The 23,989-nt window shown below is 50.8% G+C and overlaps 1 protein-coding gene across 3 annotated transcripts in view; it reads left to right on the top strand.

Moving 5' to 3' along the window:
• GPR68 (G protein-coupled receptor 68) overlaps positions 1-23,655 on the top strand; it is a 38,108-nt gene extending 14,453 nt beyond the window's left edge. For 2 of the 3 annotated variants that reach the window (XM_070775554.1, XM_070775555.1), the window contains exon 2: positions 20,401-23,655. In XM_070775554.1, coding sequence (XP_070631655.1) covers positions 20,499-21,614 — 1,116 coding nt within the window. In that variant the 5' untranslated portion in view covers positions 20,401-20,498 and the 3' untranslated portion in view covers positions 21,615-23,655. Of the gene's footprint in view, positions 1-7,473; positions 7,754-20,400 lie in introns of those variants that run through there. The other variant, XM_070775556.1, reaches the window with a different exon arrangement.
• The last annotated feature ends 334 nt before the right edge of the window (positions 23,656-23,989 follow it).

Here is a 23,989-nt window from a genome sequence, read left to right as displayed (position 1 = left end):
AACGGAGTTTAGATTCATTTATTCATTCAAATGTTCAACACATTTTTGTTGTGCCTTTTGGACTTCCCTGGTGGCTCAGACAGTAAAGCATCTGCCTACAATGAGGAGACCCGGGTTCAATCCCTGGGTCGGGAAGATCCCCTGGAGAAGGAAATGGCTACCCACTCCGGTATTCTTGCCTGGAAAATCCCATGGACAGAGGAGCCTGGTAGGCTACAGACCGTGGAGTAGCAAAGAGTCAGACACAACTCAGCGACTTCACTTTCTTTTCTTTCTTTTGGACTGAACCACCTTCTCTCCAACAGAAAACAAAATAGACCCAGCTCCTCCCTTCTCATGGAGCTTGCTGTCTGGAAGGAGAGATGGGCATAAGACATAGTCATACAAATTTCCATGCACTGCCTGGGGAATTATTAAAATACAATTAATTCATACCTTGACTTGAATCCCAGCACTGCCTGTTGCCAGCCGGGTGATCCTGGGTCTCTTTGGTGGGATAGTAATAATTTCCTGGCGGGGTTGCTGTGTGGAGTTATCAAGGTGCCTTATGGAAGCACGGTGCCTTGTGTGTTGTGGTAAGCTCCGAGCACGTAACCACCCACGCCAGTGCCCTTGTCCTGTGTCCATTTATCATTCAGACCTCACAGGCCACCTTCTGTCTGTATGAGGAGCTCTGGTCCTAGCTCCCTGGCAGGCAGAGTGATCAAACACCCAGGCATCTCCACTCCGAAGGGCAAGTTGGCCAGGGAGGGATGAAAAGAACCCAAGGAAGGCTATGGTTAATGCCATGGGATGGGATGGGGAGGGAGGTTTGCTCACCCCGTGGGTGTCAAGGAGGGCTGTGTGGAGGAAGTGGCATTTGAGTCACCCTTAAAACAGTGGTTCTCAAATTGGTGTGTGTCAGAAAAACCCAAGGGAATTGCTCAAAGTGCAGCTTCTTGGGGCTGGGGGTGGGGTGGGGGGGTGCTTCCCTGGTGGCTCAGTGGTAAAGAACCTGCCTGCCAATGCAGGTGGGGAAGATCCCCTAGAGTAGGAAATGGCAACCCACTCCAGTATTCTTGGCTGGGAAACCCCATGGACAGAGGAACCTGGTGGGCTCCAGTTCATGGGGTCACAAAGAGTCAGACGAGACTTAGTGACATTTGAGAAGTGCTGCTCACAGGGCCTTAGGTACAACATGGGGGTTGTGGTAGACAGAATAATGGCCCCCAAATGATGTCCAGTTCCTGGTCCCTGAAGTCTGTGAATATGTTACCTTACATGGTAAAAGGACATTAAGGCAGCAGGTGGAATTAAGGTTGCTAATCAGCTGACCTTCAAATAGGGAGATTGTCCTGGATTATCTAGGTGGGCCCAGTGTGATCACAGGGTCCTTAAAAGGAAGAGAGGGCTGTGGGGGCAGAGAAGAAGATGTGAAGATGGGAGCAGAGGGAGGTCAGTGTGGTGTGATGACAGATGGACTCAGCCTGCCACTGCTGGCTTTGAAAGCGGAAGGGAGCACAGGCCAAGGGATGCCAGAAGCCTTTAGAAGCTGGAAAAGGCAAGGAAGTGGGTTTTCCCCATACCCTCCAGGAGAAAGGCAGGCCTGCTGACACTTGGATTTTAGCCCAGCGAGACCCATTTTTTTTTTTTTTTTGACCACACCTTGCAATATATGGGACCTTAGTTCCCCTGCATTTTCCAAGCACGGAGTCTTAACCACTGGACCACTAGGGAAGTCCCAACTTTTTTATTTTTTTGAATAATTTTATTTATGTCTTTTTGGCTGTGCTGGGTCTTCAGTTGCTGTGCAGGCCACTCTCCAGTTGTGGTGTGGAGGCTTCTTATTGCAGTAGCTTCTCTTGTTGCAGAGCATGGGCTCTAGAGTGCTCAGGCTTCGGTAGCTGTGGCTCCTGGGCTCTAGAGTTTAGTAGCTGTGGCTCATGGGCTTAGTGGCTCCAAGGTATGTGGGATTCTCCCAGACTAGGGATCAAACTGATGTCTCCTGCAGGCAGATTCTTCACCACTGAGCCAACAGGGAAGCCCTCTTTATTTTTTTAAGACCCACTTTTGACCACCAGACTGTAAGAAACGTGTGTTGTCTTAAAGCTAAATTTGTGGTAATTTGTTTCAGCAGCAACAGGAAGCTAGTCTAGAGCCCTGTCTTTGGAGTCAAACCACTCTGCGTTTAGCCTGCTGTGTGACCCTGGGCAAGATGCTGGCCCCCTCTGAGTCTCAGTTGCCTTGCCTATCGAAGAGAGTTGAAGTGAAGCTTAAAACGGGAGACATTTGGAAGGCACTCAGCACGTGCTCCCAAAATGGCACTTCCTGTGCTCCCTGATCCTGAGTTGCTCCCGCCTCTTTTCTGACCCCATGAGGGAGGGCAGCAGAGCCAGGCACTACGGGAGGTTCTCTCCTTGTCCTTCTCTTGGTCCTTGAAGCCATCCTAATTCATACCTGGCCACTTGGAACTTGCAGCAGTGCGAAACCTTGCATCAGCTCCTCTGATGTAGGTGTGTGCTGCAGTGTGAGGCTGGGAAGGCCAAGACCAGTTTTCAGTGCACAAGTCGTCCCTGCAGTCCAACAGTAGACATCTCATGATAGAGAGTTCTTCTATTTTTTGGAGCCCTTGGGGAGCCTCCAAGACCTTCACCCCAACTAGCCCCATTCAGTAGAATACCTGTGGGGAATACGGTACACACCGTGACAAGCATCCTACCAGGCTGGCCTGCCCATCCTTCACCCTCTCTAGGGAGACTCAGATGGAGGGGCAGGACCTTCCAGCTCGAGGGAGTGGGGCCATCACCATCACCACCACCAGTCTCATCATCACTGCATCCTCACTACCATTGACCTACTAAGTGCCAGGCACTTGCTGGACCTCATCTTTGATTCTCACAAGTGCCAACTGGTCATCCAGGAATGGAGTTTCTCAAGGTCACATAGTCAGACAGTAGCAGCACGGGGACTTAACCTCCACAGTCTGGCCCAGAGTTTCTGTTCTTAACCGCTCCGTGTTGCCGGGAGCCAGCGTGAGGAACTCCGCCCATGGCAAAGGTCATGAGGAAGGAGGCTCGGCATACGCAAAGGCGGGATCGAGCCTCAGGAGTCCCCCTGGAAATTCTCGAGCATCAACCCCCCAAAACCAGAGTCTGTCTACTTTACTGCCTTGTGTTCTCACCTACACCTCTGACTTTACGGGGGCTGTCCCCCACCACCATCTCTCTCCTGAATAGGTTCTTCTGGCCACATGTGATTGTTCAGAGCCTCCCAACCATGAGAGGCATGAGATGTTCTAAACTGTCTAAATACAGATTCTTTTGAGCAGTTAAAAGATTGATTAGAAATTGTATTGGTGAAGGGTTTTCACTTGTTGGGCCAATGTTTGCTGCTAAGTTTCCATATCCCTTACCTATTGTGTCCCTGGCAGTGTATTGATTAATATAGTTGGTGTATAGGAATGTAAGTAGTAGCTTTAATGTTTGTAACCTTGGACCCTTGAGTTAATTTTTTTTCTTGTTATAGCCCACCACACTTTTGCCCTGTAGGAATGCAACTTTATCTAATGTTTTTGGAGGGTGGCACCTGCCTAATCACCTTTAGAGAAAAATAAGTTTTCTGAAGAAAGGGTCTTAAGATGTTAACAGGCCTCTGGGCCAGAAGATGATGCAAATCACCTAAACTTTTGCATATGATAAGTTTACAGGAAGAAAGCCTGGCTTACTGCATGACTCTACCCCTTCCCCCATTATCTTTCACCTTCTGGCTGAATTATTCAGCCTCTTTTCTCCACTAAATTTTCTCACTGAGCTATCCTTATTCTATTACTCTTTATATCCTTAATTAACATTTAATTAAGCAATTGTTTCCTGGTCCTCGCCGACACCGTCCTCGCTTCGAATTCCCTGGATCCACCGGGGCTGGACCCCAGCACTGTGTGACTGTCATGTGCTGGAGGAACTTGCATTCTGTCACCAGCTCAGGGCCCACTCCAGAACCCTCCCTCTGATGACTCCCAGGCTGTCTGGACCTCTAGGGAGTCAGCAGTAGATGCCCAAAGGCCTTGTGGTCTGGGGCCCTGGGGCCCTCTTGGTGACCTCTAGAGCAGCCCAGGAAAGTCCACCAGCCCTTCCAAGCCTCTAGGTTCATGAAGCAGGTGTTTATGCTGAGGACACAATAGGGATGCCCAGGGCTTATCCTGGGTATCCCTGGTGACTCCGATGGTAAAGAATCCATCTGCAATGCGGGAAACCTGGGCTTGATCCCTAGCTTGGGAAGATCCCTTGGAGGAGGGCATGACAACCCACTCCAGTATTCTTGCCTGGAGAATCCCCATGGACAGAGGAGCTTGGTGGGCTAAATCCGTGGGGTCACAAAGAGTCGAACACGACTGAGCAACTAAGCACAGCACAGCACGGGGCTCATCCAGGTTTCCAGGGCTGTCATCCCAGTAGGTCTACAGTGCTTCATGACTGCTCTCATGGGGCTGGAAGAGCAGAATGAGCAAATGATTTCAGGTGACAAGCCTGGCCCAATTTCAGCCCTTATGTCTTTCTAGGCAGGAAAGAGCCACAGAGGCAGCCCTAGCATCCCAGAGAACTCAGGCATTCTCACCCCTCACCAGATGCCCGCCTCTCATCAGTGGCAGCTCTGACATTCTGCCCACTTTGGGCTTAAGGAGAGAAGTCTGAATGGGGAGAGGTGGTCTTCTCCTGAGGTTGTATTTTAATCACAAGCTCACTGCATTTACTTGGTTGTAGGTTTACTTGGAGAAGTTGCAGGGGGACTGAGGTTACGATGGAGTCTGTAGGATGCATCAGGCCACCGCTTGGTGCTTGATGTCATTGTGGTTTCTAGTCCTTCTTTCCTGTTTTATATTTAAAAAACATCAGCACCAAAGTAGAATACACACAGGTTCTTTTTTCTCTTCCTGAGCGGGAATTTCACAGAGGATCTGGGCTCACTCATCTGAAGTCAGCGTCATCTCTCCATCTGCAGTTCCAAAGGCCCAATAGGAAGGGAGGTGGGGGGGGTCCCTGGCAAAAGCAGGATACCCACTGCCATCAGTGGTCCTGCAGGTATGGATGCTGATGGTATAGACAGCCTGTGTGTGTGCACCCTGTTAGGCTGGGCCACCCTGTAAAGAGCCAGGGGGGCTCTCTTTGCTGGGTGTGCCCTGGGGGCAGCCAGACTTTCACCCTTAGGTCAATCCTGCACTCCTTCCCCACCTCCTTTCATATGGCATCAGGAAGAGCCCACAGACTTCTCCACTCTGTGTCCGCACACACTGCTGCTCGGTGACAAGGCTTCTGCTGTACTGGACAGAGGAGGAGCATTTGCTTGGAGGCCCAGGCCCCACTGAGGGGCATTTTTGCTGGGCCCCCTACCAGTACAGCCTCCTGGCAGGACTGTACCAGTTCACTTCCTAGAGAAGATGAAATCACAAATCACCCAACAAAATAGAGAATGCACATCCTCAGTGCCCCCCGATATCCCCCGCCCATAGTGGACATTGGTTTTCTGGCTCCAGCAATGTTCTTCCAATCAACTTCCAAGGAGACACCACAGAGAGAGGAGGTTAAACTGAAACAGCACAGCAGACCATTTGGAGATTCATGGCTCTATCACTTAGTAAGACGTATCTAGAGCTTTTGCCCCTTTGGGCCTGAGTTTCCCCATCTGTAAAGGGAAGAGACTGGGCTAGGTCACCTCCATGGATCCTGTTAGCTCTGCTGGGCTGAGGGAGTTCAGGAAATGGTCCTGAGAGCCAGAAGACCCCATGAAGCCAGAGCCCCATGCTTGCTCCCTGCTCGGGGCCATGCTGTTTAAAAACATGGATGTTTGAGACTTCCCTGGTGGTCCAGTAGATAAAACTCTGGGCCCCCAATGCAGGGTTGTTTTTCAGTTGCTAAGTCATGTCCAACTCTTTGTGATCCCATGGACTGCAGCACACCTGCAGACTTGCCTGTCCTTCACTAATCTCCCGAAGTCTGCTCAAACTCATGTCCATTGAGTCGGTGATGCCATCCAACCATCGCATCCTCTGTCGTCCCCTTTTCCTCCTGCCCTCAATCTTTCCAAGCATCAGGGTCTTTTCCAGTGAGCCAGGGCCTGGGTTCAACCCCTAGTCAGGGCACTGGATTCTGCATGCCACAACTAAATATCCCACATGCCACCATGAAGACTGAAGATCTTGAATGCTGCAGCTAAGATCTGAAGTGAAGTGCTAGTTGCTCAGTCGTGTCAGACTCTTTGGGACCCCATGGACTGTAGCCTGCCAGGCTCCTCTGTCCATGGAATTCTCCAGGCAACAATACTGGAGTGAGTAGCCATTCCCTTCTCCAGGGATCTTCGCGACCCAGGGATCGAACCTTGGTCTCCTGCACTGCAGGTGGATTCTTTACCATCTGAGCAACCAGGGAAGCCTAGCACAGCCAAATAAATAAACATCAAAAACAAAACATTGATGTCCACCTTATTCACAACCCAGAGGCTTCCTCCAATGCCCTCCTTCTGTTGATCTGCAGAACAAGTTACCCCACCCCCACCCCCCTCGCTCCCACCTCAGAGCTTCTCTTCCTGACTGTCCCTTGGAACCACCCAGAGAGCTTTTAAAAACACCGAGGCTGGTACCTCACCTCCAGAAAATATGATTTAATTCATCTGGGATGGGGCCCGGGCAGTGGTGTTATTTGTCATAAGCTGCCCAGTTTTTTGCCCATGTAGTTGTGCCCCACTGACCCAGATGCTGGCTTCTGAAGGGTGACAGCCTGGGGGTGGAGTGGAAACAGTCAGCTTCCTCCGCCGTGTCTGCTGTCCTCTCCCTCTTGTGTCTGTGGTGGTTGTTTCATCGTTCAGTCGTGTCCGACTCTTTGCGACCCCATGGACTGTAGCCCACCAGGCTCCTCTGTCCATGGGATTTCCGGGCAAGAATACTGGAGTAGGTTGCCATTTCCTCCTCCAAGGGATCTTCCCAACCCGGGGATTGAACCCCAGTCTCCTGCGTTGGCAGGTAGGTCTGTGATACTTTCTAGTTATCTGAGCGTCAGCCTGTCTGGCTCAAGTCAAGACCTCTGGCTCAGGGGTTCAGCATCCTGAATCTCCTGGTGTCTTGCAGGTGCTCAAAGGCGGTTGGGTGGGTACCATTAGCACACCCGGCTCCTCCTGAATCCCCCCAAGTCCTTGGGGTCCGTGCTCCAGGTGGAGGCTTTAGCGTTCTCGGCAAGGTCGCGCACTATGTCTGGGGTGTATGGAAAGCAGGCTCAGGGCGCCTGTCCAGCCGCCTTCATCCTGTGGTGGGCGAGCTTTCCTCACAGCCACCCAGCCTGACACCAGCTCTGAGTTCACATGATCCTGCCTCAGCTCGGGAATGGGCAGAGCCTCCCGCTGGGATTTTCGAGACTGAGCTAGGGGGCGTGGCCTGTCGGGGGCGTGGCCTTCGGGAAATCGCGGGAGGGGGAGCTTGGGTCCTGGCTGCGGGGTCCTTCCTCTGCGAGCGCCGGAGGAAGCCGGCTGGTGGAGATTTGCGGGCTGAGCTCAGGCGGGCCCGCAGAGTCGGAGAGGACCCAGATCTCCCGAGGCTGCGGCTCCCTGCCTCGCTGTCTGCTCCTCCCCACCTGGCAGCAGCGGCCGTCCCCTTCCTGGGGTCTGGAGCCTGGGCAGACAGGGGTGGGATCCTGACAGAAGAGCAGGTCAGGAAATCGATTTATCAGCTCACGACCCTTAGAAAAACAAAATAGAGTAGAAATGATCCGAGTGCATCACAAGTGATAAGGTAAGTACTGCTCTGGGTCCATGTGTCTCTGGTGTCTCTACGTGTCAAGTGCATTCCTTGCTGTGATTTATGATGGAAAGAGCTCAAAGGCAGCGGGTTGGTGCCCAGTGGTCTGGGCTCTGGATTCAGATCCACCCAACTTACTGTATGGACGTGAGCAACTAGGTTAGCCTCTCTGGGCTTCAGGTTCTGTGAAATAGGTTCACAGTGCCGGCCCCACCGACTCACTGTGCCTTTGTGAGCTCCCGATGGAATTGAATATTTAAACAGTGACGAGGGCTTTAGAAGTGAGGTTGTCTCCTTGCTTTTGCTGGAGTGAGGCTATTTAGGGAAAAGCTCGGGACTAAGGGGAAAATGCAGTCTGATTCTACTCCTGCCCCAGAAGGAGACATCAACGACCTCTGAAAAGGGCACTTTTAGGAAGTGTTTAAAGCATGTGGAAGTTTGACCAGCCAAAGGGAAGGGAAGCTGGGCATGCAGGAAATCCCCCAGCTCGCTGTGCTGGTGGCTCCCTGAGCAGAGCTGCCCAGCCCATGAGTAACTGTGTGTGTGCCATCAAGCCACCACTCAGAAGAGACGGGTGACAGATTAGACCGCCGTTTATGCACCAGCTCAGCACTTTTGGCCTAGAACGTGCATAGGGCTCCCAGCTCGAGTCAGAGGCCCTTCCTGCCTTTGGGGATTGAACTGCTCTTGGATGTTCAAGTCCTCCGAGGCCTCTATGCTGATGGGCATTTGTCTGAAGGTTTGCTCTTAGGTTTTGGGTTGCTTCACACGTACTGTCTCAGTTTCTTGTTGTGGTTTAGTCACTAAGAGGTGTTTGATTCTTTTGCGACTCCGTGGACTGTAGCCCACCAGGCTCCTCTGTCCGTGGAATTTCCTGGGCAAGAATACTGGAGTGGGGTGCCATTTCCTTCTCCAGGGACTCTTCCCAACCCAGGAATCGAACCTGCATTGGCAGGCTGGGTTTTTTTGTTTTTAACCACTGAGCCACCAGGGAAGCCCCTCAGTTTCTTAGCTGAATGGTAACGTGAGGCAGACGCAGCGGCTCTGTGTTTTGATTCTTTGTCCCAATCCCCTCTACCTTGGGGATCCAAGCCTTGGCCACACAGTAGGTTCTTTACCTTGAGTGGTGAGAACATGGTTGGCATGCCAGGTGTGGTGAGGGGCGGGGGGGGGGCGGGGGTGGAGCTAGCCCAGGCCCAAGCGTGTTGGCCTCCAGGTGGCATCTGGGTGAACTGGAGCTTGGCAAAGCCTGGAAGTGAGGGGTGGTTGCTCTGTAACAACTGTGATGGTCAGAAAGTGCGGTGTAAAGGAAAGCGTGGACCAATCTGAGCTCAAAACCTGGCTTGCATCATTTGTTCTTGTTGTCGTTTAGCTGCTAAGTTGAGTTTGACTCTTTGCCACCCCATGGACTGTAGCCCGCCAGGCTCCTCTGTCCATGGCATTTTCCAGGCAAGAATCCTGGAGTGGGTTGCCATTTCCTCCTCCAGGGTATTTTCCAGACCCAGGGATTGAACCTGCATGTCCTGCATTGCAGGTGGATTCTTTACCACTGAGCCACCAGGGAAGCCCTGGCTTACATCACGTAATTATTGCTGAAAGCTCAACTTCTGTATACACTGGTGCTGAATTGAATCGTGGAGACAGAGTTTTGGATGAAGTAGAAAAGGAGAAAGTGCTTCCCTGGTGGCTCAGACAGTAAATCATCTGCCTGCAGTGCAAGAGACCTGGGTTCGATCCCTGAGACAGGAAGATCCCCTGGAGAAGGCAATGGCAATCCACTCCAGTATTCTTGCCTGAAAAATCCCACAGTTAGAGGAGCCTGGCGGGCTACAGTCCATGGGGTCGCAAAGAGTTAGACACGACTGAGTGACTACCACAACACACAAACGGATAACTGTATTACTTTGCCAAAGAGGGACACTGGGGGCTCTCACCATGAAAAACTATGTGTGGCAGCCCCAGAGGATTTGATGAAGGGTTTTTCATTAGTGGTTCAAGGGTGAGGTCTCTGATAAGATTAGGTATGAGCAGGGCCTGTTGTTGTTCATTTGTTCAGTCGCTCAGTCACTCAGTTGTGTCTGACTCTCTGCAACCCCATGGACTGCAACACGCCAGGCTTTCCTGTCCTGCACCATCTCCCAGAGTTTACTCAAACTCATGTCCATTGAGCCGGTGATGCCTTCCAACCGTCTCATCCTCTGTTGTCCCCTTCTCCTGCCTTCACTCCCTTAACTTCATCTTGGGTGGTCAGTCTCCTAATGATGATGAGCTCTCCTCCCGTATAATCTTGCCTCAGGTGGTTTCTTGGCTGCCCCTCTCTTGATTAGCAACTGTTCAAATCTGCCCTTCGGACCTAAGGGAAGATCATGAAGGCTGGAGGCCGGCCTACAAGAAAGAGGGAGACAAAAAAAGGCTTTCGTGCCTGCAAGCTCCGCAGGGCCCCACGGATTTAGAATCTTGAGCAGCCTCAGTTTTTTCATCTGGAAAATGGGTGCTGGTGAGAGAGAGAATGAATGTGCAGCAATGTTCCTGGTACGTGGAGGGCTCTTCCCTGGAATGGCCTGGTCCATCTGTCCCAGCCACACGTTCCCATTTACAGAACACCATGCACCCACTGTGCCTTTGATTTTGGGGAGCAGGCTTTCTGTGGAGTACAGGTAGAGAGGGGACACTCCTGGAAAAATGCAATTTCCATGGAGGGGTACCTTTCCTCTGGGAGTGGCAGAAGGGAGAGCTGGCTGTGATGAGGCCTGGGTGACAAAGCAGGATCCTCTGCAACCAGCTCAGGTCACTTAAACAGATGCCACAGGCTGAAGAGGAGGCCATAATGATTCCTCCCTCTCACTTTTCTGTTTCCATTAATGAGTTAATGATATTTCCATCGTCCGTCCCAGCACCTGACCTCAAAACCCTCTACCCATCCATCCATGCACCCACCCATCTCTCCACCCATTTACTCACCCATCTGTCCATCTACTCCCTTATCCTTCTATTTACCCATCTTATTCATCCACCTACTCCTCTGTCCATCCACCCAACCCACCTACCTCTCCGTGCATCCATCCATTTTAACAAATAATATGAGGACCAAGCACTGAGATACATCTCAGATTTGTCCCTGACTGTCCTCAGCTCCTTCTAATTAGTCAGCAGTTCCTGTTCCAGGGAGAAGCTAATTCTGACTCCATGATGGAACTGTTTCTTTGACTTGCTTTTCATTGCTTTTGTTATTATCATCATACATAATGGCCTGCCTCAGAGGACCCTGTCCCTCTGCCTGACTGTGAGTGCCTTTGCAGCTCACAGGCAATCTGTAGCTCACAGATAATCACAGATAATCTGACCTTGCCCACCTGTGAAGGCTGCAGGAAAGAAGAGATTGACACACCCCTTCCCGGAGATGTTTTGCAAGACTGAAGACCCATTTTATTTTACTTTCTTACTGTCTCTCCCTCTCTATTCTGCCTTTTGACTTGAGCTCCTCAGCTCTTCTCTTTCTGGTTCTATTAAAAAAAAAACTGGCATCCAGACCCCGACAAGATGGTTGTTTAGAGACATTAGTCTGCCATCTTCTCGGTCAGCCAGGCCTCTGAATAAAGTCATATTTCTTGTCTCTACACCTCATCTCCAATTCATTGGCCTCTCGTGTGGCGAGCAGAGCCAGTATGGACTCGGTAACATTTCTGTAGCTTCTTGTTGTCCCCTCTCTGGTCACACCCTCCTCACATTCAGTTCCTTACAGGTGCTCACTCTCTGTCTATCTGGCATTTGGCCTGTTGAATGTATTGTTTCCACAGGCAGAAACTCCTTTCTTCCCTGGCTGCCCCTCTCTCTTCTCCTGATCTTAGAGTATCATGCTGCTTAGAAAGGCTTTTCTGGCTAAGTCACCTCCTATGAACTCAGAACTTAATGTCTTGTACTCTCCCTAGGAGCTAATCCTCTCTTTTCTTCTCCCCTCTCCCATGAGACTAAAAGCAATGTGAGCTACCCCAGGAGCCAGTGTCTAGTGTGGTGCCTTCTGTATAATAGACACTCAGTAAGTATCTGCTGTGGTTGGTGAGTGGATGGATGATTGGAGAGCCACTGGAGGGTTTGAAGCAGGAGTGATTAGCTTAGATTTGTGTTTTAGAAGATGGCTTTGACGATGGTGAGATGGAGACAGGGAATCCCACAGGAGACCATGCATTGATTCTGGGGAGGAAGCCTTGACCAAGCCAATCTGGGGCACTGTGGAGGGAGCTAAAGAGGAGGAGACGGATGTGGGAAATATTTAAGAATTGGAAATGGTAGAACTGACTGATTGAGTGGATGCTGTGGATGAAGATAAAGATCAACCAACCCACACAGCCATCCAACACAAGAGCCTGGGCAGGTGGAGATGCTACCTCCAAGAACAGACTGGTGGAAGAAACAGTGGGAGCAGGGCGGCCTCACTGAGCATGCCCTGTGTGGCAGGAGGAAGCTGGTTCTGTAAGCCTTCCCCCTCGGGGTGGGGAGGACATCTGGGAGTCATCAGTGTTGGGGGGTCAAAACCATGGAGGAGGTGCAGTGTGTGTGTGTGTGTGTGTGTGTGAGTGTGTGTGGTGAAAAGAACAAGTCAGCTTTAAATGTGAGTGGGAGGGATGCCCCCATTTCCCGCCACACGTGACCTTGAGTGGTGCTGACTTGTTCCTGCCTTTCAAGATCAGAGGCTCCCTGAGGGTGGGAGCCATTTCTTCTTCTTTATCTCTAAGTCCCCCATGTCCAGTCTGGGGCTGTGAACCGATGCTCCAGAGATACTTGTGGAATGAAACCAGGAGGTACCAGACTGTTGGACAAGCCACTGTATCCCTCTGGGCCTCAGTTTCCTCATCCCTAAAATGGGGGGACAGTAGGGCTGTTGTAAAGATGGGACAGGAGGGCAGATGTGAAATGCTGTGTCAACTGTGGGAGATCTGGCAAATACCAAGTGTGAGTACCAAAGAGACGCACTCACTTGTCTTGAGAGCCTGAGTCAGGCTGCTGACCTCCCAAGGGCTGCATTCTGGTTCTGCCCATCGAGTTCTGCTGGGTCTTAAGTTCCCCTTCCAGCTGTTCTGTCCTTTGACCTGGGAACTCATGGATGATACTCGGCCAGGAGTGAAACCCCAGAGCCTCTAGACCCGTGGATGCTTTGCTTCTCAGAGTGTGGTCCGTGGCCCTGCGGCACCAGCATCATCTGGTGGGTGGGTTGCAGGTTCTCGAGTCCTGCCTCAGACACACTGAGTCAGAAACTATGAAGGTGGGGCTCTGATCTGTTTCAACAAATCCTCCGGGTGACTCAGGCGCACCTGAGTTTAAGAACGACTGCTCTAGAATCCCCCCAAACCTCTTTTGGCTCCAAAGTGGACATAGGAGGTGCTTTCACTTAAGCATCGTCTGTGTTTCTTCTTTGCTCTGCAGACTTGAATATTTCTGACTTTGGTTGCCAGAAGTTGCTTGTTGTTGTCCTAGGAAATAGGAACTTATCAATGGTCACCCCAGCCTGTCCCACACATGCATACACTCACCACCTGCAAACAGTAGGCTGCGGCCAGGTGACTCTCAACAAATTCCTGAGACCAGACAGGACGTGTTTTCATTTGGTTTCTTTTGCCCATTTTTGTGGGTGCCTGGAAGCCCGTGCTGATGCATGAATTTTTATCTTCCTGAGGGTAATTTTGTGTGTACTGTGGAGAACCTCAGATAAATTCAGAGACATGGATGTCCCGGGCCAGTGTCCCTGGGGACCGCTCAGGGACTTCCTCACGTTTGAGCCACGTGAACCATTTGGACCCTCAGGTGTGGGCCTGGGATTTAGGGACAGGAGAGCTGTCAAGAAGAGGAGGAGTGAGGCCAAATTTTGACTCATGGGACTTTGCAAGTTTCAGAGGTCACAGTCCTCAGCTTCCCCTTCGCCCCAAATCTCGCCATCAAAACATATAAACCAAAACACGAAAAGCAAAAACCAAGAAAACATCTTTGCACTGTTGGTGGGAATGTAAAATGGTGTAGCCACTGTGAAAAAACAGAATGCAGTTCCTCAAAAAATTAAAAATAGAACTACCATATGATCCAGTGTTTCCACTTCTGGATCTATACCCAAAAAAACTGAAAGCAGCGACTCAAGTAGTATACCCATGTTTAGTTCAGTTCAGTCGCTCAGTCATGGCCAACTCTTTGCGACCCCATGAATCACAGCATGCCAGGCCTCCCTGTCCATCACCAACTCCCGGAGCTCACCCAAACTCATGTGCATCGAGTCGGTGATGCCATCCAGCCATCTCATCCTCTGTCGTCCCCTTCTCCTCCTGCCCCCAATCCCTCCCAGCATCAGTCTTTTCCAATGAGTCAACTCTTCGCATGAGGTGGCCAAAGTATTGGAGTTTCAGCTTTAGCATCAGTCCTTCCACTGAACACCCAGGACTGGTCTCCTTTAGGATGGACTGGTTGGATCCCCTTGCAGTCCAAGGGACTCTCAAGAGTCTTCTCTAGTACCACAGTTCAAAAGCATCAATTCTTCAGCATTCAGCTTTCTTCACAGTCCAACTCTCACATCCATACATGTCCACTGGAAAAACCATAGCCTTGACTACACGGACCTTTGTTGGTAAGGTAATATATCTGCTTTTCAATATGCTATCTAAGTTAGTCATAACTTTCCTTCTAAGGAGTAAGCATCTTTTAATTTCATGGCTGCAATCACCATCTGCAGTGATTTTGGAGCCCCCAAAAATAAAGTCTGACACTGTTTCCACTGTTTCCCCATCTATTTCCCATGAAGTGATGGGACCAGATGCCATGATCTTCGTTTTCTGAACGTTGAGCTTTAAGCCAACTTTTTCACTCTCCTCTTTCACTTTCATCAAGAAGCTTTTTAGTTCCTCTTCACTTTCTGCCATAAGGGTGGTGTCATCTGCATATCTGAGGTTATTGCTATTTCTCCTGGCAATCTTGATTCCAGCTTGTGCTTGTTCCAGCCCAGCGTTTCTCATGATGTACTCTGCATAGAAGTTAAATAAGCAGGGTGACAATATACAGCCTTGACGTACTCCTTTTCCTATTTGAAACCAGTCTGTTGTTCCATGTCCAGTTCTAACTGTTGCTTCCTGACCTGATATGTTCAGAGCAACGCTATTCATGATTGCCAGAAGGTAGAAGTCGCCCAAATGTCCATTGACAAATGGAAAAATAAAATGCAGTATATATGTATGATGGACTATTATTATGCCTTAAAAAGTAAGGAGCTTCTAATAACATTCTACAACATGGATGCACCTTGAGGACATGATGCTAAGTGAAATAAGACACAAAAAGACAAATGCTATATCACTCAGCTTACTGTCTGAGCCACCAGGGAAGTACATAAGGTATCTAGAGTGGTCAAATTCACAGAGGCAGACAGTGGACTGGTGTTTGCCATGGCCTGGGTGAATGGAGGATGGGGAGTTAGTGTTTAATGGGAACAGATTTTCAGCTGGGGAAACTGAAAAAGTTCTGGAGGTGGATGGTGGTTATGGTTGCATGATAGTTTAAGTGTACTTAATTACCACTGAATTGTACATTAAAAATGTTAACAAGGTAAATTTTATATTATGTATGAAAGTGAAAGTATTAGTCACTCAGTGATGTCCAGCTCTTTGCCACCCATGGTCTGTAGCCCTCCAGGCTCCTCTGTTCATGGAATTCTCCAGGCAAGAATACTGGAGTGGGTAGCCATTCGCTTCTCCAGGGATTTTCCCCACCCAGGGATCGAACCTGGGTCTCCTGCATTGCAGACAGGTTCTTAACTATCTGAGCCACCAGGGAAGCTCCCGTCATGTATATTAAACCACAACTGAAAATGGCACCAAGAAGCACCTCCCTCCACCACCATGACTGAAATCCAGGCCTATATCCTGGAAAGGTTGGAGAGGTGGGCCCTCCCGGAGTCCTCATCTTCAGGGACTAAGAGCTTGGGGCCAAGGCTCAGATAGGGACTGGTTGTGGCGGGGAGGTGGGGCTTGGAACAAGAAGACCTGGATTCTAGTGCCCATACTTCCTTTGTCAGGCTGGCTTTGGGCTCGTCCCTTCCCCTTTTGAACCTCAGTTTCCTCATCTGTAAGGTGGGGAGGTGGCACCCACTTATCCATTCCAGAAGTCCTCAGGAGTGCCTGTGATGTACCAGGCACTGTTCAAGGTACACACGGCCCTCTTGGAATTTATTGAATTGGCCATAAAGTTCATTCGGGTTTTTTGGTACCATCTTATGGAAAAAACCAAATGAACTTTTTAGCCAACCCAATACATCCTCATGGAGGAGACAGATCAGCAACAAGCAGACAAGTAAACAAACAAATCTCAGATACTGATGGAAACTCTGCAGAGCCGGCACATAGGAAGGAGTGATGGTGCTGGGGGAGGGGGCCAGTCCAGTGGGATGGTCAGGGAGGGCCTCACAAAGGGGTGGTGTTTAAGCTGCAAACTGGCGGCAAAGGAACCAAGCCCTGACCTGGAGGTGGAGGGGAGGGGTTGGCAGGGGGCGGCACTCCTGGAGCAACTGGAGCAAGGCCAGGTGACCAGGGCACAGAAAGCTGGCCAACATGTTGGTGGCGGGAAGGTAGGAGGAGCTGGGGTCGGGTCACACTGGGCCTTGTAGGAGTTTGGGGGTTTTTCTGGGGGTGTGATAACTCACTGTGAAACTGTCTCAGTGGGTTTTAAACAAGGAAGAGGAGGATGCGGTTTGGATTTTGGAAAGATCACTGTGGCTGCCCTGGGGAATAATGGTCAGGGAAAAATGAGAACGCTGGGATTTGGCTTCCCTCGTAGCTCAGCTGGTAAAGAATCTGCCTTCAATGCGGGAGACCTGGGTTCTATCCCTGGGTCAAGAAGATCCCCTGGAGAAGGGAAAGGCTACCCACTCCAGTATTCTTGATCTTCCCTGGTGGCTCAGACAGTAAAGAATCCACCTTCAATGCAGGAGACCTGGGTTCGATCCCTGGGTTGGGAAGATACCCTGGAGGAGGGCATGGCAACCCATTCCAGTGTTCTTGCCTGGAGAATCCCCAAGAACAGTGAAGCCTGGTGGGCTACAGTCCATGGGATCACAAATAGTCAAACACGACTAAGCACAGGAGCGGGGGTGGCTTGGCCATGGGGAGAGCCACAGGGAATCCAGGTAAGAGGGTGCAGCTTTGGGTTGGACCCATCTCTCGCCTGTTTTAGAGACTCATGAAAGCCACGGGACCCTTTTCCAGGAAAAGTGCACATACTTAAATATTTACAAGATGGAGCATGTGATTTCAGGGGAACCCCTCAAGTTTACCATGAGCCCCAGGACTGGAACTGCTGGGCTGGGATATCTCTGGGACCCTCCCTAGCAGGCTCTGTCAGTTTTCAGGTTGAGCCCTGGCTCTGGTGCCCACAGGGCCAGTTAGGAGCCCACAGGAGGGAGGGTGATGAGACATTGTCAATTGTGGCAGGGGTTTCCCTCCTGGTCCGTGAGTCCCAGCTTGACTATGTATGGTGAAGAGAGAGCAAAGGGCAAGACTGATCTGCTAAAACTACAACTAAATGCAGACTCCGTTCACTTGGAATTTGCAGCCGTATAGACCGTACATTCTCAGAGGGTGGGGTGAAAATAATCTTAGAGATAATATTACAGTGATTTGGCACCCTCCAAAAGGCCATGGTGCATAAACAGATATTCTATACATCTAAGGATATTAACATTCCATGGGGGCAGGTGATTAGGAAAAAAAAAAATATGTCTATAAAATCTCCTTGGGAGGATGATTATGAACAACAACAAGGTTGATTTAAACACAGTGAGGTTTTTCATCTGAGCCAGGAGTCTTAAATCGATAGAACTGCTCAGGCTTTTCATTATGGTATATTAATCTAAAAGGAAAAGTGAAAGTTGCTCATTCGTCATGTCTGACTCTTTGTGACCACATGGACTCTACAGTCCAAGGAATTCTTCAGGCCGGACTACTGGAATGGGTAGCCTTCTTCCCAGGGGATCTTCCCAACTCAGGGATTGAACCCAGGTCTCCCGCATTGCAGGCAGATTCTTTACCAGCTGAGCCACCAGGGAAGCCCAATCTGTAAGGTAGGCCTACAGCAAAAATTTTTTATTCTCTCTTGTTCAAATGCATTTGTATATATGGCAACAGCATTTTCTTTTATTCTCTTTTTTAACTTTTTGGTTTTGGGGTTGCCCTGGGTCTTCGCTGCTGTGCTCGGGCTTCCTCTAGGTGCAGCAAGCGGGGGCTGCTCCTCATTGTGGTGCACGGGCTTCTCACCTCGGTGACTTCTCTGGTTGTGGAGAATGGGCTGTAGGGCACAGGCTCAGTAGTTGTGGCGCAGGGGCTTGGTTGCCCTGCAGCCTGTGGGATCTTCCCAGACCACGGATTGAACTCGTGCCCCATGCATTGGCAGGCAGTTTCTCAACCACTGGACCACTAGGGAAGCCCAGCAATAGCATTTTCTTAATTACATTCTCAACAATATGAACTGTTCACTACTGCAAGTCAGACTATCATCTTTTATTCTGCTTCTTTGCCTCTGGAGAAAGAATGCCATGCCATTTGACATATTTTATGTGGCCCTGATTCTGGGATTTCTTTGGAAGGAATGATGCTAAAGCTGAAACTCCAGTACTTTGGCCACCTCATGCGAAGAGCTGACTCATTGGAAAAGACTCTGATGCTGGGAGGGATTGGGGGCAGGAGGAGAAGGGGACGACAGAGGATGAGATGGCTGGATGGCATCACTGACTCGATGGACATGAGTCTGGGTGAACTCCGGGAGTTGGTGATGGACAGGGAGGCCTGGCGTGCTGAGATTCATGGGGTCGCAAAGAGTCGGACATGACTGAGCGACTGAACTGAACTGAACTGATGTTGACCCTGAGGGCAAGTGTCTTTATCCCCATTTTATAGATGAGGAAACTGAAGCTGAGGAAGGGTAAAGACTTGCACAGCCTGTGAGCTGCTGACCCTCGCCTGGTGCTCATGTCTCAGTGCCTTGTGCTCTGTACTGGGTTCCTGGTTCCGTGGAGGAGAAATAGCAGTGCCCTGTGGGAAGCTTGGCCTGTTTTCTTGCCAGAGCACAGTAGTTCAGTTCAGTTGCTCAGTTGTGTCCGACTCTTTGTGACCCCATGGACTGCAGTACTCCAGGCTTCCCTGTCCATCACCAACTCTCAGAGTTTGCTCAAACTCATGTCTCTCGCATCGGTGATGCCATCCAAACATCTCATCCTCTGTCATTCTCTTCTCTTCCTGCCTTCAATCTTTCCTAGCATCAGGGTCTTTTCCAATGAGTCAGTTCTTCACATCAGGTGACCAAAGTATTGGAGCTTCAGCTTTAGCATCAGTCCTTCCTATGACTCTTCAGGACTGATTTCCTTTCAGATTGACTGGTGTGATCTCCCTGCAGTCCAAGGGACTCTCAAGAGTCTCCTCCAACACCACAGTTCAAAAGCCTCAATTCTTCAGTACTCAGCTGTCTTTTTGGTTCAACTCTCACAACCATACATGACTACTGGAAAAACCACAGTTTTGACTAGACTGACCTTTGTCAGAAAGTAGTGTCTCTGCTTTTTAATATGCTGTCTAGGCTGGTCATAGCTTTTCTTCCAAGGAGCCAGCGTCTTTTAATTTCATGGCTGCTGTCACTATCTGTAGTAATTTGGGAGCCCAAGAAAATAAAGTCTGTCACTGCCCAGCAGGATGTGAACAAAGTTGGGTCTCTTTTGTGCTGTCTGAAGAAGCTCCCAGGACAGGCTGTGGCCTCAGTGTTGACTGATCTGGCAAATTCCTGTGAGCAAGAAGGAAAAATGTGCATGGTGCTGAATGTTGGCAGAAGAGAGTGTCTGGGGCCCGTGCTGTTTTGTGGGTAGAATTTGATCTTTACCTTGGAGAGCCAGCTCGGGATGGGATGGCGTTCACAAGAGCTCCAGGCCTTGCTTGCTGGACCAAGGGACCAGGAAAGTAAATAAGGGACAGGAGGCCAGGGAAGGGGGATGGGGAGACAGAAATCGCATGTCGGTGTCTTGGTCTGTGCATTCTGTATATTCAGTGCAGTTGAGTTGGAGTTCGTGGGCTGGGTCATCTTCTAAATTTTGAGACACTACACCAATGTGAAAGGCACAAACACGACCACTCGACTGCCTTCTGCCCTGCAATGAGCGATGGATCCAGCGACACGAATGAGCTGTCAGCTTGAGTTTCTTTTTTCTCTGCCTGGCTAACGCTTGTTCTGTCACCATTATTTAAGCTCAAGTAGGACGACTGTTATTTCAAGCGCTGTCTAGGTTATACTATCCTAAGGTTTGCTCTTTATCTGCATATGATGCCCAAATAGCTCCTCATTAAACAAAGTATGTGTTGTGTTTTGCTTTGCACAGAAATGATGATATCGCCTATCTTAAAGAGAAGTACCGTTTAATAGGGGAAAAAAATGCTTGAATGGAATTTGGATGAATGTGTCCTTTTCAGAACAAGCAAAAAATATCAAAAGAATCGATGTTAAAACTGTGTGCATCAAGATAATCATTAGGGAAAAAAATTAAGTGAGGCACTTAGAGCAATGCCTGACACACGGTAGGTGGTATATAAATGTTAGCTTCTATTATCCTAAGCCTTTCTGCCTTTGACTTTCAGGGGCTTATGCATCACCAGTGAGGCCAAGCCTTCGCTGCAGCTTGAACCACATCCTAGAAACAAGATGGCCACAGAGAGACTGGCGTATTCCTGAGCTTATGGGGGGTGAGGCCCCGGCAGGCCCGAAGATGGGGAACATCACGGCAGACAACACCTCGATGAACTGTGACATCGACCACACCATCCACCAGACGCTGGCCCCGGTGGTCTACGTCATGGTGCTGGTGGTGGGCTTTCCGGCCAACTGCCTGTCCCTCTACTACGGCTACCTGCAGATCAAGGCCCGGAACGAGCTGGGCGTGTACCTGTGCAACCTGACGGTGGCCGACCTCTTCTACATCTGCTCCCTCCCCTTCTGGCTGCAGTACGTGCTGCAGCACGACCACTGGTCCCACGACGACCTGTCCTGCCAGGTGTGCGGGATCCTGCTCTACGAGAACATCTACATCAGCGTGGGCTTCCTCTGCTGCATCTCCATCGACCGCTACCTGGCCGTGGCCCACCCCTTCCGCTTCCACCAGTTCCGCACTTTGAAGGCCGCCATGGGCGTCAGTGCGCTCATCTGGGTCAAGGAGCTGCTGACCAGCATCTACTTCCTCATGCACGAGGAGGTGGTGGAAGACGCCGACCGGCACCGCGTCTGCTTCGAGCATTATCCGCTCGAGCCGCGCCAGCGCGGCATCAACTACTACCGCTTCCTGGTGGGCTTCCTCTTCCCCATCTGCCTGCTGCTGGCCTCCTACCGGGGCATCCTGCGGGCCGTGCGCCGCAGCCACGGGACCCAGAAGAGCCGCAAGGACCAGATCCAGCGGCTAGTGCTCAGCACCGTGGTCATCTTCCTGGCCTGCTTCCTGCCCTACCACGTGCTGCTGCTGGTGCGCAGCCTCTGGGAGTCCAGCTGCGACTTCGCCAAGGGCATCTTCAATGCCTACCACTTCTCCCTGCTCCTCACCAGCTTCAACTGCGTGGCCGACCCCGTGCTCTACTGCTTCGTCAGCGAGACCACGCACAGGGACCTGGCCCGCCTCCGCGGGGCCTGCCTGGCCTTCCTCACCTGCGCCAGGACCGGCCGGGCCCGGGAGGCCTACCCGCTGGGCGCCCCCGAGGCCTCCGGGAAGAGCGAGGATCCCGAGGTCCTGACAAGGCTCCACCCGGCCTTCCAGACCCCCCACCCGCCTGGAATGGGAGGGTCCCCCGCAGGTGGGCTGTCCTAGCCTGGTCACCCCATCACCCACGTGCAGGACGAGGCGAGGCCTGAGCCTGCTGCATCGCTGCTGCCCTTTTGGCCAAGGCAGCTGCTTCTTGCTGCTGGAGGGGATGATGGGTGGAGCCACGGGGCCCCAGGTCTGGGCCATAACACGACCTCTCTGGTTTCCAGGGAGCCTAGTGTGACTGCCGAGTCCAACGGGGCTGCTAGCTGAGTGTGGGGATAAGCCCCGACAGCATGTGGAGGGTCATCTGCCATTGGCTGGGCTGCTGGTGGGAAGAAGACTCACCTCCAGGAGGTTTTTAGAGAAGCTCGTGGGAGGACAGAGTGTGAGGACGCGGAGAGAGGGGCCTGGGAGAGGAGGCAGGTACCCAGGTGCTCACCTGCTGGGGCCTTCCAATGCCAGAAGTGACCCTTGTCCAAATGCACTGGTGTTACCTGAGAAGATAACGCAGGAAGGTGTGTTTCATCCTTACCACTTGAGCCCCACCCCGTGGAGGTTGGATGGGGAGAAGGAATGTGGGGAGGGGTTGAGGCCCTGAGACTGTATGTGGCAGGGACAGTGGGGGAGGGACAAGCAGAGGAGAGACCCCAGATCCAGGCAACTCACAGTTTTCACCTGCAGGGAGATTTGAGCGGATTCTCCAAGTCCCAGCACTAATGCACAGCAAATCCTAGGGCTCCGTGGGGCTCTGTCAAGTGTCAGGTCAGAGGCCTAAAGCAGTGTGTTCAACTGAGTTCCTGACAGATCCCTCCCAATTCAACTTCTGTTGCTATCTGCCCCAAAGTATACAAGACCCAGAAGTCTGGGACTCTGTATGTGTATGTATGTCCATGGTTAAAATGCCAGGGTTTCCGTGACAGCTCTGCTCCAAGACACTGAGGCTAAGGTCATAGGACTGCTGATAGTGTTTGCCACATACACAGACGAGTGCCTTGCAGTCTTTGAGAAGAGCATGACATTCACCCCAAGGTCTTAGATGGAGCAAAACAAATACAAGAGATGAATTCTCTGGCATCTTTCAGCCCAAAGGGTGGGTGAAGCTCCACTGTGGTTTAAGTAGCCCCTGTGACAAAGAGAGGAAAAGACCCTGGGCTTGTCTTGCCTCCTTGGTCCTCCATCTCCACTCCTCTGCCCAAGTGTTCCCCCTCACCCACCTGGAGAGTGACGGGATGGCCCACTGGCTACATGTTGTCTCTTGTTCTGTCCTAGAAGACTGGTTACAGGGCTCATCTCTCCTGAAGCTTCCCACCCAGTCATGTTAAGCTTCTGCCTGGGGAATACACCAAGGACCAGAAGAGCGTCTTGCTACTCCAGGGACCTGCCCACCTTTCAGAAATGCTAGCCCTTTAGATTTCCTGGAGTGGACCGGCACCACTTCTGACTTCCCTCAGAGACCTGGAATCTGAGCTCTTACAGCCAAGGATCTTGGTGGGCTCAAGCCTGGGGAGGGACCAGGGATGGGAAGATAGAAACTGGTATCAGTGGGACATTTCTGGAATCTGCCGAAGAGGGACCACAGAGAACATCTTCAGTCTCTCCTTGTGTCTCTCTTACCCTTTCCCAGAGATAGTTCCACCCCGAGTTTCTTAACCCTCTCTTCAGAGGCATCCAGAAGCTGATAGCCTAGGCTGGATGTGCCCTAAGGAAGTGGGATTCCAAGTCTATACTTGATTCTGACTGTGTGTAATCCCTGCCCCTTCCATAACCTGTGGAGGTTCTCTTCCCCTTCATAGAGGAGGAAGTGATCAGGTCTGAAGGTGGAAAAAATGACCATACAGCCAAGCAAAACCCAGGATCTTACAGAGGCAATGGCACTGGTTGAGGCCTCCATACCTCCTCATTTCAAATTCCCTCCTATTTGGATCTTAAACATGGGCATTCCCACTGGGATAAACTGGCATGAGCTGAAGGCAGTTTCATTTATTATCAAGAGTTGTATTTTTGTATTGTCCTTTCTTTTATGCCAAGTATATGTGTGTTGGACCATGCAGTGGATTTATGTAGCAAACTTGAGTCTGCAAATAAAGCAACCTAACCAGCCACAGTTGGAGTGTATTTCAGTTCACGTGGGGAGGGAGGGTCTTTCAACACCAGGGACATCTAGAGGGTCCATGAAGTACCCAACAGAGTCAGAAAGGTCCAGGGATTGACTTTCTTAGAAAAAATTCAAACAGGTCAATGAGAGAATTTGCCCTCGATTACCCAGTAGTGACCAAGAAGGATGAAGCCTTAAATGAAGGCTTTTCTCTGTCCTCTAGAGATTCATGAAGTGTCCTAAACACTGCAGCACATTGTTGCAAATCCACTCTGGGACTTAACTTGGTCACCCCTTGACTCTGGGGATGCAACTCAGCCCTGCGGTTTGGAGACTATCATTC

The sequence above is a fragment of the Bos indicus genome, chromosome 21, assembly GCF_029378745.1.
Source record: "Bos indicus isolate NIAB-ARS_2022 breed Sahiwal x Tharparkar chromosome 21, NIAB-ARS_B.indTharparkar_mat_pri_1.0, whole genome shotgun sequence".
NCBI lineage: Eukaryota > Metazoa > Chordata > Mammalia > Artiodactyla > Bovidae > Bos > Bos indicus.
The sequence above is the reverse complement of the archived record's forward strand: the minus strand, read 5'-3'. Positions and strand labels throughout refer to the sequence as shown.